The sequence below is a fragment of the Balaenoptera musculus genome, chromosome 15, assembly GCF_009873245.2.
Source record: "Balaenoptera musculus isolate JJ_BM4_2016_0621 chromosome 15, mBalMus1.pri.v3, whole genome shotgun sequence".
Classification (NCBI taxonomy): domain Eukaryota; kingdom Metazoa; phylum Chordata; class Mammalia; order Artiodactyla; family Balaenopteridae; genus Balaenoptera; species Balaenoptera musculus.
In genome coordinates this window covers 79,908,248-79,923,501 of record NC_045799.1, presented here as the reverse complement: position 1 = coordinate 79,923,501, position 15,254 = coordinate 79,908,248, and the positions used below count along the sequence as shown (strand labels likewise).

The 15,254-nt window shown below is 41.8% G+C and overlaps 2 protein-coding genes and 1 non-coding gene across 3 annotated transcripts in view; 2 read left to right on the top strand and 1 right to left on the bottom strand.

Annotated features, from left to right (window-relative positions):
* Positions 1-7,223, top strand: part of PRKRIP1 (PRKR interacting protein 1) — a 30,722-nt gene extending 23,499 nt beyond the window's left edge. Inside the window, exon 6 of the mRNA XM_036827098.1 lies at positions 5,972-7,223. Coding sequence (XP_036682993.1) covers positions 5,972-6,201 — 230 coding nt within the window. The 3' untranslated portion in view covers positions 6,202-7,223. The remainder of the gene's footprint in view (positions 1-5,971) is intronic.
* On the bottom strand, positions 1,736-3,647 carry LOC118881830 (small nuclear ribonucleoprotein G-like). The gene has a single exon (XM_036827099.1). The coding sequence runs from the start codon at positions 3,248-3,250 to the stop codon at positions 3,026-3,028; it is 225 nt and encodes a 74-aa protein (XP_036682994.1). The 5' UTR covers positions 3,251-3,647; the 3' UTR covers positions 1,736-3,025.
* A 5,680-nt stretch (positions 7,224-12,903) lies between the features above and the next one.
* Positions 12,904-12,975, top strand: TRNAD-GUC. Its single transcript has one exon. It is a non-coding gene; the product is annotated as a tRNA-Asp (tRNA).
* The last annotated feature ends 2,279 nt before the right edge of the window (positions 12,976-15,254 follow it).

The following is a 15,254-nucleotide window of genomic DNA, read 5'->3' as shown; positions in this document are numbered from 1 at the left end:
ATCAGTTTCAGTTACACTCAGTGGCATTTTACCTAGTATTCCTATAGTCTAAATAAAATCTCAGATTCTTAGATTTTAAAATTTTATGTAAACAGTAGCATAAGAGTAATGGAAAAAGCTCAAATATTATCATCCTCATAGATCAACTTTCTTTCTGTCCATTTTCTTTTAATCTCTCCATATGTACATCATTTGTATGTAATGATAATTGTAGTGTATGAGCAGTTTCCACTTTGCTTGTTTTTATTTAACATTATAAGCATTTCTGGTCCTTCATAATTTTTTCAGTGACTGATAATATCCAGCAATTGACATGCCATGATACACCTAACACTTTCCCTTTTGTTAGACATTAGATTGATTCCAGTTTTTCTCTTTAGAAGATATTTTACTGAATTTATGCACCTGTCTCTCTTCCCTCTTTCTGGGTCATTTCCTTGAGATAAATTTCCAGCAGTGGGAATTATTAGATCACAGAGTGTAAAAAGAGTTCTTGGCTCTTGAAATGTATTGCCAGTTTCTTTCCAAAGGAGTAATAACAGTTTTTACTGCCATCAACAGTGTGCAATGGTGTACACTTTTACCATTTCCTTGCCATATTCCTCCACATGGATAAGAATGTGATTTCTGAGGAAGTCAAGGTCTCATTGAGGATTTAGTAAAAAACCTTACAAAAATATAGATCCAGGGGACTTCCCTGGTGGTCCAGTGGGTAAGACTCCGTGCTCCCAATGCAGGGGGCCCAGGTTCCATCCCTGGTCGGGGAACTAGATCCCACACGCATGCCACAGCTAAGACGTCCGCATGCTGCAACGAAGAGCCCGCATGCTGCAACGAAGACCCAGCACAGCCAATCAGTCAATATCTATCTATATCTGCAGATGTGGCAGGACGATGGTAGCAGCCTCCACTCTCTTCCCATCCCACCCCCGACGCCACCCACCTTGAACAGCCTCCAAAGCTTTTTAAGACAGAGGTTGGATTGTCATTCATTCTTCTGCTTGTATAATAACAATACTTAGCATTTATTGAACATTTATTGTGTAGCCCCAGTTCAGTTCTAAGGTGCTTTGCAGGTATTAACTAACGTAATCCTCACAGCGGCCCTGTGAGATAGGCAGTGATGTTATCCCCATTTTACAGTTGACCTTAGGGACCAAGTGGTAATGGCACCCGTAGAGCTAGCGGGAGTGAGTGACAGGCTGGGATTTGGTCCCAGATAATGGGTCTCCACTGGCCTTGTGCTTACCTGCGGGGTGATCCTGCTTGAAACCTAGTCAGTAGCTCCTGCATTCCTGCCCTTTCTGGTCTCCAGCATTTTGTTCTGGCCACTCCCTTCCGCGTGTCCTCTACCCTCGCCAAGCTTAACATCTCTATTCTCCCACCTCTGCTCGTGCTCAGGCCTCTGAGCTCTTTTTCGTTTTCATGCTACCCGACTCCCCATCTGCTTGGAAAACTTCTCATCTTGCACCTTCCTCTCTTTGTAAAGCCTTTCCTAACCTCCCTCCCCACCCAGCCTCCACCTTGCTCCACAGGGTTTTGCACATACTTGGTTACAGAATCTGCTGAATCACATACGTGCTTATCTATTCAGTTGCAATCTCAGTTCCATGAGGGTAGACAGTGTCTTTTTTTTTTTAAATAAACTTTGTTTTAGAATGATTTTAGATTTACAGAAATATTATGAAGATAGTATAGTACAAAGAATTCCCATATACCCAGTTTCCTCTGTTAACATTTTAAGTTAATGTGGTTCATTTGTCACAACTAATGAACCACTGTTGATACATGTAGTAGCTAAAGTCCATACTTTATATTTCCTTAATTTTTAACTAATGCCTTTTTCTTGTTCCAGAATCCCATGTAGGATATCACATTGCATTTAGTCATCATGTAGCCTTAGGCTCTTGTTAGCTCTGACAGTTTCTCAGACTTTGTTTTGATGACCTTGAGAGTTTTGAGGGTCAGATGTTCTGTAGAATGTCCCTCAGTTGGGATTTGTCTGACGTTTTTCTCATGAGTTATTTATTTTTGGGAGGAAGACCACAGAGATAAAGTACCATTCTTAGGTCAGGGCTGGGTGCTTGTCAAGATGGCTTGTCACAGTTGATGTTGCCCTTGATCACCTGCTCAGGCAGTGCTCTTCAGGGTTCTCTGTGTAAAGTGACTCTTTTCTTCCCCTTCCCACACTGTGCTCTTTGGAAAGAAATCACTATGCGTAGCCCATACTTAAGGAGTGGCGGGTTATACAGCCCCTCCATGAGGGCGGAGTAGCTACATAAGCTATTTGAAATTGTTCTGCATGGATTTGTCTTCTCCCTCATTTCTTTATATCAATATGGACTCTGGGATATTTATTTTATACTTTAGGTTTAATCCAGTACTACTTTATTTTCTTGCCCAAACTCTTCCAGCTTTAGCCATTGGGAGCTCTTTCAGATGGCCCCTGTGTCCCTTTTACATACTTCCATTATTGGTGGAGTTTTGAGGGGTTTTGTTTTGTTTTTAACAGCACTTCCTTAGTTCCTGGTACTACAAGATAGTCCAGACTTGTCTTGTGTATTTCCTGTCCGTAACCTAGAATCAGCTATTTCTCTGAGTCCTGTTTCTTTTTATTGGAGAATGAAATGATTTTGTTGAATTACCAAATGACTTGAATGTGCAGCAGATTCCTAGGTTTCTCCTTTTTTAGAGAGATACTTCCAGGCCCCAACAACCTGTCTCCAACACACAGGAAACAATTGTGTTTACTATTAATTGAGGCACTACATTTTCAGGAGCTTTTCAGTCACAAGGAGTGCTCTGAGTCTCCTCTGTCAGTCAGCACTTCAGGCATCCGGACACCCCATTCCACAAACATCCAGGTTAATGAGTATTTTACTGGGGTTTTTTTTTTTCACTATTACAAAAGTTTATTTAATAAAAATGTTCAGTAATAAAATGTACACGAGCCAGTTTTTATCATAGTAAAATGTGGAGGGGACATGTGGAAGCAGTTGATTTCTCTGGTGAACACAGCCATTGTTCATACTGGTTCCAGGGCTTCTAACATGGTACTCTTTCCTCGTATCACCACCACTCCAGTATTGTTCTGTTGCCCACTAGTTGCCATCTCCACACATTCATCTATCACAAGATTCATAAAGGGATCAAAGCCCCACAATATTCCTTGGACATGTCTGCCACCATTTAATTTTAGTGATAACTTCTCCATAAATTTCTTCCACTCAGGAGGGTGAGCCTTGCTCATGATGTCTACTTGGTGAGCTCAAAGATGCCTCCTGTTTTACTGTCTCTTTAAGATCAGAATGAAAGATCAAAGCCTATGCTCTTGTCCTGCTGTGTTCAGATCTCTATGGATATGGTTGGTGGTTCTTAGAGAGGCTTGAGGCTGACCAAGTATGACTAAGTTATGGAACAAAACAGGTAATCAGCAGTTTCGGCCTTGGAGCCCAGGTTCTAGAGCAGAGCTCCCCCGCTGGTATATGGGGAATGGACTTCACATGGCAGAGACCCTGATCCCCTTGCCTTCAGGGTGGAGACTGAGTGCCCATGGCCTTGGACCAGTTGCCCCACATGCCATAGAAATACTGTCCTTTTCCATGAGTGCCATGACATGAGAGCGCTTAGGGAGTTCTGCCCTAGGAGTTCAGGGAGCTCAGAGCTATGTTTTTGATCCATCTATAGTTTTTCACTCAGTCTCTGCATAGCATTTCCTCCCTCCTTCCCTCCCTCCCTCCCTCCCTCCCTTCCCTCTCTCTCTTCCTTTCTTTCTCTCTTTCTTTCTTCCCCTCCTTTTTTTTTAATTTTGGTAAAATACACATAACACAGAATTCACCATCTTAACCATTTTTAAGTGTACAGTTCAGTGGCACCAAATACATTCAAATTGTGCAACCATTATCATCATCATCATCTATTCCCATAACTCTTTTCATCTTGTAAAACACAAACTATATCTTTTAAACAACAATTCCCCATTTCCTGCTCCTCCCAGCACTGGCAACCACCCCTTCTACTTTGTCTCTGAATTTGGCTACTCTAAGTACCTCCTATAAGAGAGATCATACAGTATTTGTCATTCTGTGACTGGCCTGTTTCACTCAGCATAATGTTCTCAGGGTTCATCCATGTTGCAGCCTGTGTCAGAATTTTTTTCCTTTTTAAGGCTGAATCATTGCACTGTATGAATAGACCACATTTTCCTTATCCATTCAGTATGCTCACCTCATTCCTGTTTTCACCTCATTTTTCTTTTTTATTTTATATTGGAGTATAGTTGATTTATAATGTTGTGTTAGTTTCAGGTGTACAGCAAAGTGATTCAGTTATACATATATCTATTCTTTTTCAGATTCTTTTCCCATATAGGTTATTACAGAGTATTGAGTAGAGTTCCCTGTGCTATATAGTAGGTCCTTGTTGGTTATCTATTTAATATATAGTAGTGTGTATATGTTAATCCCAACCTCCTAATTTATCCCTCCCCCCTTCCCTTTTGGTAACCATAAGTTTGTTTTCGAAGTCTGTTTCTGTTTTGTAAATAAGTTCATTTGTATCATTTTTTTTTAGATTCCACGTATAAGTGATATCATATAGTATTTGTCTTTCTCTGTCTGACTTACTTCACTTAGTATGATAATCTCTAGGTCCATCCATGTTGCTGTAGATGGCATTATCTCATTCTTTTTTATGGCTGTCATGTCATTTTTCTTTTGCCTGTGTTTCCTTATGCATTTCTGCAGGCAAGGTACCAGAGGCTTGAAAGTCAGATAGTCCAGGCTTGAATCCTAGGTCCTGGTTTTATTGATTATGAGACCTTGGTTAACAGATTACTTAACCTCTCTGAGCTTTATTCCTCATCTGTAAGATGGATATAGAGGAGTGGTACTTATAGACTGCTGTTTAGAGTTAAGACGGTACGTATATGCAAAGACAGTAAGCACAGTGCCTGGCACATAATAGGTGTTCAGCAAATCTTAGCTACTAAAGCATGCTCATCATTTGTTCTTTCAGAATTTCTTGTTCTTTTTGGCATGAGGTTAAGATGGAGGAAAACCCTAAATAATTAAATCATAGAGATGATGTCAACCGCTTGCCATGAGTGCTCTCCAGTGTCCCGTCCTAGGGTATGCAGGTGACTGTGCTGTGCCCTGGGCACCCCCAGGCCTTGAAGCTCTTCGGCCCTGTGACAACAGCAGTAGCAAAGCTCTGGTGTCTGTGGGCCCTGGGATGCTGGAGTGAGTTTCTGCATGTCTGCAGGAGGAGGCCACGGTGCCTGCAAGTGGCCTCCTGGCGTGGACGGGGAGCTAGAGGACTGGTGTGGGCTCTGCCTCGTCCCAGCTCTCGCCTGCCGCCCTACTCCCAAGAAGAGGGGAGGAGTTGGGAACAAGCTGCCTTTGTCCTCTGCTGTCAGCCAGCTCAGCTGCACTGAGGGTACTGGCAGACCGCCAGGGTAGACACTGGGATTCAGAGCTGCACGTGGAGTGTCAGAGGCTTTCTGCGTCTGTGGGAAGAGCCGGGAAGCCGACATACTTGTAGGCAGAGCCCTCTGCTACAAGGTTTTTGAGACTCCTTTTGCGGACTGGGGTGAGCTGGAGACGTCAGCAGGAGTGTTGTCAGCCTAGCGCTAAATGTTAAAGGGCTGCTGCAGACGTCGCCCTGCCAAGGTGACAGACTTTAGGGGGGGTCATATAAAGGCAGTGAGGCCTGATTTGTGGGGCGTCAGGATCTCACGTGTGCCGGACCTTTTCACGAGGAGGAGGCCTGCCCTCCAGCAGTGGTAAGGTCAGTTCTGTGACTGGCCCTCTCTACCCGGGAGGGGCAGTGGGCCTCTCGGGCTCCTCCCTGTGCAGTCCAAGAACAGCTGGTTCCTGGCTTTTCCTGAGCAGTCCTTTCTTGGAGTACCCCTTGATTCGCTAATCAAATCTAAGATTTGTATCTCTCTAATCCAAACGTCGTGCGATTGCAGGACCCAGCCCGTCCCAGGAGCAGCCATCCAGTGGCTCTGAGGCGGCGTCTGGAACGGAGGAGGGGACGAGGCCAGCTTCATCACGGGGCGGTGACGGTGTTGGCCACGGCAGCTGGCTGGAGCCTGGCCCGCTCTGTGACCGGGGCCTCAGAAAAGCCTCCACAGGCCTCAAGGGGAAGGGAGCAACCTCTGTTTCAGCTCATTTTCCCTCCCAAAGCCTCACTGGATAGAAGCAAGTAGGAGTCCGCCCTAAGGGCTCACAGCCCCCCTGTTGGCAGGACTGGGCCTGTGGGAGAGAGGACCGCCTCCTGGACGCTCAAGGGCACTGCCAGGCAGGGTTCGCTAACGTTCTCGCTGCAAGGGGGGAGATGGATGACCTGGTCCCCCTGCTGCCTGTTCTCACGTAATTGGACACTGATGTGTTTGGGGCTGGTTTCTGTGAAGCAAATGTTTATTTAGTAAAGAACAGAAAAACTTTAGGTTTTGTTCGGACCTGTGAATGTTAATTACAGAAACTGTAGAGAAGGCTGTGAAACGACATGAGAGGGATGGGGCCTGTTCCCAGACTCGTTGAAGGAAATGGCCTTGGCTGTGGAGCTAATTCTCACTGCAGGGCACGTGACCTCCATTTCCTTCAACGGAGAGTGCAGACTGCACCCCAGAACACATGCTCCCTCCCAGCACACATGTGCAGAGGGAGATGTGGGACTAAACTGGGGCTGAGCCAGAAGAGAGGACCTTAACGTGTGAGAGGAGCTTTGGAAAAACAACCGGTGAGTAGAAAATAAGCAGGTAGAGAATCCAGCCTGTGCTGGACCAGAGGAGATGGCCTGGGGGATCCTAGCTGCACTGCAGGGGAAGCAGATGCATTGGCCAAAAGCTGCATTTTCATCCGGAGTTCAGAGGGGATCTAAACAGAAAATGGGAGGTGACTGAGGGTGCCTTTTCAGGCCAACAGGAGGAACTCGGATGGTTTCTAATTAGAGCCTTTGCTCACTTTTTGGATATTTCCAAGTTTCTAGCTCTATTTTGTGCCTTTTATGGAGTTTGATAGAATTAGGGAAGTAGTGGTTTTGAGTGAAGGGAAACTAAGAAACATCTTACTTTTCTTGATTTCCCTGGCTCCACCCTGAGCCATGTGACATCTGTGATAACTTCTGTCTTTCCACAGTTCAAGTCACAGGAATTTTTCTTTCCCAGGAAGCTGAAATGGCAAGTCAGCCATAATAAATTAGCACACACCCTGACTGTACATCTTGAAAGCCGTGTTTCTCTTTCATCGGGGACTGGCTGGTTAGTTTTGTGTCCTCCTATCTTTGAACTGTTGGTTTCTTTATCTCTCCCCAGAGTCAAAGTAAGAGTTATGACACACACTTTAGTGAGTCTCTCACACTGGAGGCACTACCTGCCTCTGCCCAGTGCCCCTGGCCAAGAGCTCAGTGAGATAAACCAGAGCACATATGTGCTGGACAGGTGGGCAAATGACTAGACAGATGGGAGGGTGCCAGACTGGATCATTGTTTTTACCTTTACTAGATGTCAGGAGATGATGTTCAGGAAGAAAATGTCCTCCAACGGTTTCTGATGATATTTAGGGGGTTATCAGTACCTTAGGTTAAATGACTCTTCGTATTTCTGTTACCAACCAGAAACTTGGATCAGGTCACCCAACACTCAGCAACTAACGATGTACTTTCTATTATCACAACCCAGTTTATTGCAAGATGCCAAGCAAGGAGAACGGGCAGCTTGTGCTCAAAAGACCCAAACTCCCCAACGGCTTTCAGAGAAGGGCTTTTGAAGACTGAGGGAGAGGTCACAGGATGGGCCATCAGCTCATACAGTTCTGATTGGTTAATGGTGAATAATTGGGTGATGTTTAGGGAATCTCAGCCTTTTGGTTCCAACCAGTCTGGGGTCTACGTGCTGGTAGTCAGCATGCAGTTAACTTCTTTCACCTGGTGGGGGTCTTGATATCTGCAAAACAACTCAAGGGAATGGCTCAGGATACTATTTATAGCCCTTGAGGCACTAGAGGTCCTTGACTTTGTTTTATGGCTAAATTATTATTTTGCCTTAGTTGACTGCTTTCCTTTGTTTCTGCATTTTCTTACTTCTAATTAAATTTGCTCTTTGGAACTCAGGGAAGGCCTAGGAGGCTAAAACAGGGGACATGGGTGGGGGGGGTCTTTCTCTAGGAAGGCCCACAGGGTCCTGCTTGGTTTTAGTCAGCCTTTTTCTTTGATATACCTCAAGCCTGAGGGGAAGAGGGGCAGCAACCTTTTTCAGGAGAGAGTCACTGACTTTTTTAATATATGTTTATTTATTTTTTATTTATTTATCTGCACTGGGTCTTAGTTGCAGCATGTGTGATCTAGTTCCCTGCATTGGGAGCACGGAGTCTTAGCCACTGGACCACCAGGGAAGTCCCGAGTCCCTGACTTTTCATTTTTAAAGAATTCTCAAGTTGCTTAGCATCAATATTTTGTATTATGAAAACATTACCTCTCTCTGCTTTGTCACAGCACCTGGACACACATTTGAAAATTAGTAGACATATTGCAATGAGGATAATGATCAAAATGCACCCCTGTAGTAAACCCCAGAAGTCTTCCTGTTACAGATGGCAGCCAGGAAAATAAGCTTCAGAGCGGGTCCTTTTTTATGTAAATTCTGTAAGTAGGATTTTGAATTAACTCTATTTATTTGTGTTTCAGCTTCTCCAGGGGTATGAACATATACATAGCAGGAGTTATTGGCCACTACACCTCTTTTTTGTTGTCAAAATACAATGTAAAGCAATTTTAGTATCTAGTACTATTCTGCCTAAAGAATCCAGTGCCTTCTGCTGGGAGGCTACAGCTTGAGCTGTCTCGCTTGTTACCATTCCTAAAGAGAAAGGTTTCATAGCAGCTGATAGTGTCCTTGAGTCTGATACAGTTCAGAAAGTTCAAGTTCTCAGTAATACAGGAATGTGTCTGAAACCATGTCCATAACAGGCACCCAGATCCATTTTGGACGCCTGAACCACAGTTACTTCATTTTGGTTTTTTAAATGCATTCTTTAATGGTTAAAGCAGATGTACCATGTATGTTTGATGATAAACTAGAACCGCCTTACCTTATAAGCCAGAATGACTTCTCCATACCTCAATATGTGAAAGTTTCCTCCATCATTTTCCCTTTTTTGTTTGCAGATCTTTCAGTAGCAAGCAGTGATACACATCGTGAGTAGTTATTCAGCTTCACTGGAGATTTCCTTTCTATCCTGAACATTGGAGTCAGAAGTATATTAGAAATACAACAAAAACTTTCCATTTTGATAGGGAGACACATTTGGTAAACAGTTCCATTGAATTAGGATGGGTCTTAACAGACCTGGTCCAGATTCTTGGGTCAGCTGTCCACCACTGCTGTTGTCTTTTTCTCATGTGGGTGTTGTTTGTTTGAGGTCAGCAGTCCTTTCTATCGACCAGTCCAGTACAGAAGCCCTCGAGTGGGAAATATTAATTCAAGAGTCAGCTCACGCACCGTGAAACTGAAAGAAACTATTTAATACCTGATAAGGGCTCTTTCATTTAGGTTGGAGAGAGTCTTATAAGCAGTGTCCTTTCCGGTATGTATAATCTCCTGGTTGTGGATCAGGGGGCATCTGATCTTCATCCAAAGATAGATTACTGATTACTGTGATCAGTTTCAGAAACAAGCTTAGAATATCCTTTAATAACTTAATTAAAATACTTTATAATATAGCAACAAGGTCATCTTGGATGTAGATAATACAAAAACCTCAGTGTATACAAAACCTCAGTATCCACAAAGGTACATTCTCAAAACAATCTCTCCCTAATTTATCCTTATTTCTACCAAATTGGGCCAAATTAAGTCTAGTTTCAGTAAACAGCCTGATTTACCTACGTGTAACTGGTCGTATAGGCTCTTTTCAATTGGCTGTGCTAGAACTTTTCATAAGGAGTATCAACTGAACTTTTAAAAACCTCTTGAGGCCAGGAAAATCATATCAATGACTTGCCATCAGATTTTGCCTGCAGTATCTGTAGATTTGAGAGAATTCCTCCCTTCTCAAGGTTCCTAAAATATCTCAATATTCCTGCTCCTGTCAGGAGGTGACCTTCCTTATTCAGCTGATAAAGCTGTTGGGACTCTGAGTTTCCAACTCCTGGAGGGATCAGGTCAAGAGAAAAGATAAATGTTTCAATTCCACTTACAAAGGTAAAACTTACCAAGTTGTTATAAAGGGAAAGGTTTCCTTATGTCTGGAAAACAGACTAAAAGCCAGCAATGTTTCAGACAAAAACCATAAAACATAACCATATTCATTAGTTCACTCAGTACTATGTAACTAATACTTAATCTTGTTAACAGTTTTATGAAACAATCAGGGTTTCCATTAGAATTTCTTAACTAGTTCAGCAGTATGATCTGGAAGTTATCAGAATCTTCTACTTGCCAAAAATTCCTTTCTATGAATCTTAAGATTTTGCAAAAGCATGAGTGAAATATCTGTGAATGACAAAAGACTTGAAAAGGCACAGTTAAGGATCTTCTTACAATGCAATTGACAAAGAAGCTTCACCAAGTTGCTGTGACATACAATATTTTAAGATAACTAGAATTAAGACTGATAACAATCCAGGACATATCCAAATTTTAGGAACTTTTAGGAACTATAATTTTTAGAACACTTAATGATGTTTACCCATACAGTATTACCTAAGAAGGTTTTATCACCACTCATTTGATAATGCTTCTCATGTAATTTAACATACCAAATAATCTGAATTAGTTTAATATTAGTCTCAGATGCCTCAGGGGCCTTTGAAAGGTCCCAAATTAGAGGTCAAAAGAACTTCAGTTTAGAATTTGATTTGAGGAAGTTTGTCCAAAATAAAGTTTTACTGGGACTCCCCTGGTGGTCCAGTGGTAAAGAATCTGCCTTCCAATGCAGGGGACACGGGTTCGATCCCTGGTTAGGGAACTAAGATCCCACGTACTGCAACTATTGAGCTCACATGCCTCAACGAGAGAGCCCGCGTGCCACAACTAGAGAGAAACCCGAGCAGACCATGCGCCATAACGAAAAATCCCATATTCCTCAACAAAGATCCCATGTGCCGCAACTAAGACCCGATGCAGCCAAAAAAATAAGGAAAATATAAATAATATTTAAAAACTAAAGTTTTACGAAAAGACAACTTACAGAATGGGAAAAAATATTTGCAAATGATGAGACTGGCAAGGGCATACAGCTCAATATCCAAAAAAACAACCCAATCAAAAAACGGGCAGAAGATTTAAATAGACATTTCTCAAAAGAAGACATACAGATGGCCGACAGCTACGTGAAAAGATGTTCAGTATCACTAATTATTAGAGAAATGCAAATCAAAACTATAATGAGGTGTCACCTCACGCCAGTCACATTGGCTATCATCAAGAAGTCTACAGGGACGTCCCTGCTGGTCCAGGGTTAAGACTCCATGTGCCCAATGCAGGGGACCCAGATTCCATCCTGATCAGGGAACTAAGATCCCACATACCACAACTAAGCCCATGTGCCGCAACTACTGAGCCCACGCACTCTAGAGCCCATGCACTCTAAAGCCCATGTGCCACAACTAGAGAAGCCAGTGCGCCGCAATGAAGAGCCCGCAGAGCAATAATTTAATTAATTAATTTTTAAAGTCTACGAATAATAAATGCTGGAGAGGGTGTGGAGAAAAAGGAACCCCCTTACACTGTTGGTAGGAATGTAAATTGGTGCAGCCACTATGGAGAACAGTAGGGAGGTTCCTTAAAAGAGACTAAATAATAGAGTTACCATATGATCCAGTGATCTGGAGAAAGTAATTCAAAAAGATACACACACTCTAATGTTCATAGCAGCACTATTCACAATAGCCAAGACATGGAAATAACCTAAGTGTCCATGGACAGATGAATGGATAAAGATGATGTGGTATATATATATACACAGTGGAATATTTGCCATAAAAAAGAATGAGACAATGTTATTTGCAGCAACATGGATGGACCTAGAGATTATTATACTAAATGAAGGCAGAGAAAGACAAACATGATATTGCTTATATGTGGAATCTAAAAAAAATCCTACAAATGAACTTATTTTACAAACACACTCACAAACATAGAAAACAAACTTATGGTTACCAAAGGGGAAATGGAGTGGGGGGATACATTAGGAGTTTGGGATTAAAATAGATACACTACTATCTATAATATAAAATAGATAACCAACAAGGACCTACTGTATAGTACAGGGAACTATACTCAATATCTTGTAATAGGGCTACGCTGGTGGCGCAGTGGTTAAGAATCCGCCTGCCAATGCAGGGGACACGGGTTCAAGCCTTGGTCCGGGAAGATCCCACATGCCGCAGAGCAACTAAGCCCGTGCGCCACAACTACTGAGCCTGCGCTCTAGAGCCCGTGAGCCACAACTACTGAAGTCCGTGCACCTAGAGCCCATGCTCTGCAACAAGAGGAGCCACTGCAATGAGAAGCCTGCACACCGCAATGAAGAGTAGCCCCCGCTCACCACAATGAAGACCCAACGCAGCCAAAAATAAATAAAATTAATTAATTGATTAAAATACCTTGTAATAACTATAATGGAACAGAATCTAAAAAATACACATGTATTCATACATATATTTGTATATATACACACCACATATATAACTGAATCACTTTCCTGTACACCTGAAACTAACACAGCATTGTAAATCAACTATATTTCAATAAAGTTTTTTTAAAATAAGTTTTAAAACACTTGGTCAAGTAGAATCGTAAGTATTGTGAAAGTATTCACTTAACTAAAGTGACAGTGAAGATTTCAAAGGCAAATACAGAAGGTTACAACAGATCACTTAAACAGTCTTATTGGGAGTTCCCTGGTGGCCTAGTGGTTAGGATTCAGCACTGTCACTGCTGTGGCCCAGGCTCAATCCCTGGTCAGGGAACTGAGATCCCATAGGCTGCACGGTGTGGACAAAATACTAAAAAATAATAAAAGAAAGTCTTACTTAAAGCAGCTCAATATTCCAAGAAAACTTTCTCATAACAAAAAACCAAACTCCAGTCTTGTATCAGCTTAAATAAATAAAATACTTTTTAAAATAAATTTATTTTTGGCTTCATTGGGTCTTCGTTGCTGTGTGCAGGCTTTCTCTAGTTGTGGCAATGGGGGACTACTCTTCGTTGTGGTGCATGGGCTTCTCATTGCAGTTACTTCTTGTTGCAGAGCACAGGCTCTAGGCACATGGGCTTCAGTAGTTGTGGCTCACGGGCTCAGTAGTTGTGGCTCATGGGCTCTAGAGCACAGGCTCACTAGTTGTGGCACACAGGCTTAGTTGCTCTACAGCATGTGGGATCTTCCTGGACCAGGGCTCAAACCCGTGTCCCCTGCATTGGCAGGCGGATTCTTAACCACCACGCCACCAGGGAAGCCCTATCAGCTTACTTTTAATAACAAAATTAATTTACTTAGATTGAATGCAATCTAATCTTATCCAGTTCTGACCACGAACAAAACTCTTTTCTCAAGGTTCCTCTTCCACAACTTCCTATATCCATATGAGTTTGTCCCTTATTCTTTCCCCATCCAGAAACAACCAGCTCTAGGACAAATCTACTCTTGAACAAAAATATCTCCATTTTTCGTACCTTCTTGCCAACAACATATATCCTACTTTCTTTACATACTGAAATGTTTCCCTTATTTCTAGTAGTTTTTAATTACCTATCACATAGGAGCACCTCAATACATAAGGCAACTGCTAACAGCTATAAAAGGAAATCGACAGTAACACAATCATAGTGGGGGACTTTAACACCTCACTTACACCAATGGACAAATCATCCAAAATGAAAATAAATAAGGAAACAGAAGCTTTAATATGACACAATAGACCAGATAGATTTAATTGATATTTATAGGACATTCCATCCAAAAACAGCAGATTACACTTTCTTCTCAAGTGAGCACAGAACATTCTCCAGGATACATCACATCTTGGGTCACAAATCACGCCTCTGTAAATTTAAGAAAATTGAAATCATATCAAGCATCTTTTCTGACCACAACGCTATGAGATTAGAAATGAATTACAGGGGAAAAAACACAAACACATGGAGGCTAAACAATACATTACTAAATAACCAAGAGATCACTGAAGAAATCAAAGAGGAAATCAGAAAATACCTAGAGACAAATGACAATGAAAACACGACGATCCAAAACCTATGGGATGCAGCAAAAGCAGTTCGAAGAGGGAAGTTTATAGCTATACAAGCCTACCTCAAGAAACAAGAAAAATCTCAAGTAAACAATCTAACCTTACACCTAAAGGAACTAGACAAAGAAGAACAAACAAAACCCAAAGTTAGCAGAAGGAAAGAAATCATAAAGGTCAGAACAGAAATAAATGAAATAGAAACAAAGAAAACAATAGCAAAGATCAATAAAACTAAAAGCTGGTTCTTTGAGAAGATAAACAAAATTGATAAACCATTAGCCAGACTCATCAAGAGAAAGAGGGAGAGGATTCAAATCAATAAAATTAGAAATGAAAAAGGAGAAGTTACAACAGACACCACAGAAATACAAAGCATCCTAAGAGACTACTACAAGCAACTCTATGCCAATAAAATGGACAACCTGGAAGAAATTGACAAATTCTTAGAAAGGTATAACCTTCCAAGACTGAACCAGGAAGAAATAGAAGATATGAACAGACCAATCACAAGTAATGAAATTGAAACTGTGATTAAAAATCTTCCAACAAACAAAAGTCCAGGACCAGATGGCTTCACAGGTGAATTCTATCAAACATTTAGAGAAGAACTAACATCCATCCTTCTCAAACTCTTCCAAAAAATTGCAGAGGAAGGGACACTCCCAAACTCACTCTATGAGGCCACCATCACCCTGATACCAAAACCAGACAAAGACACTACAAAAAAAGAAAATTACAGACCAATATCACTGATGAATATAGATGCAAAAATCCTCAACAAAATACTAGCAATCAGAATCCAACAACACATTAAATGCATCATACACCATAATCAAGTGGGATTTATCCCAGGGATGCAAGGATTCTTCAATATATGCAAATCAATCAGTGTGATACACCATATTAACAAATGGAAGAATAAAAACCATATGATCATCTCAATAGATGCAGAAAAAGCTTTTGACAAAATTCAACACCCATTTATGATAAAAACTCTCCAGAAA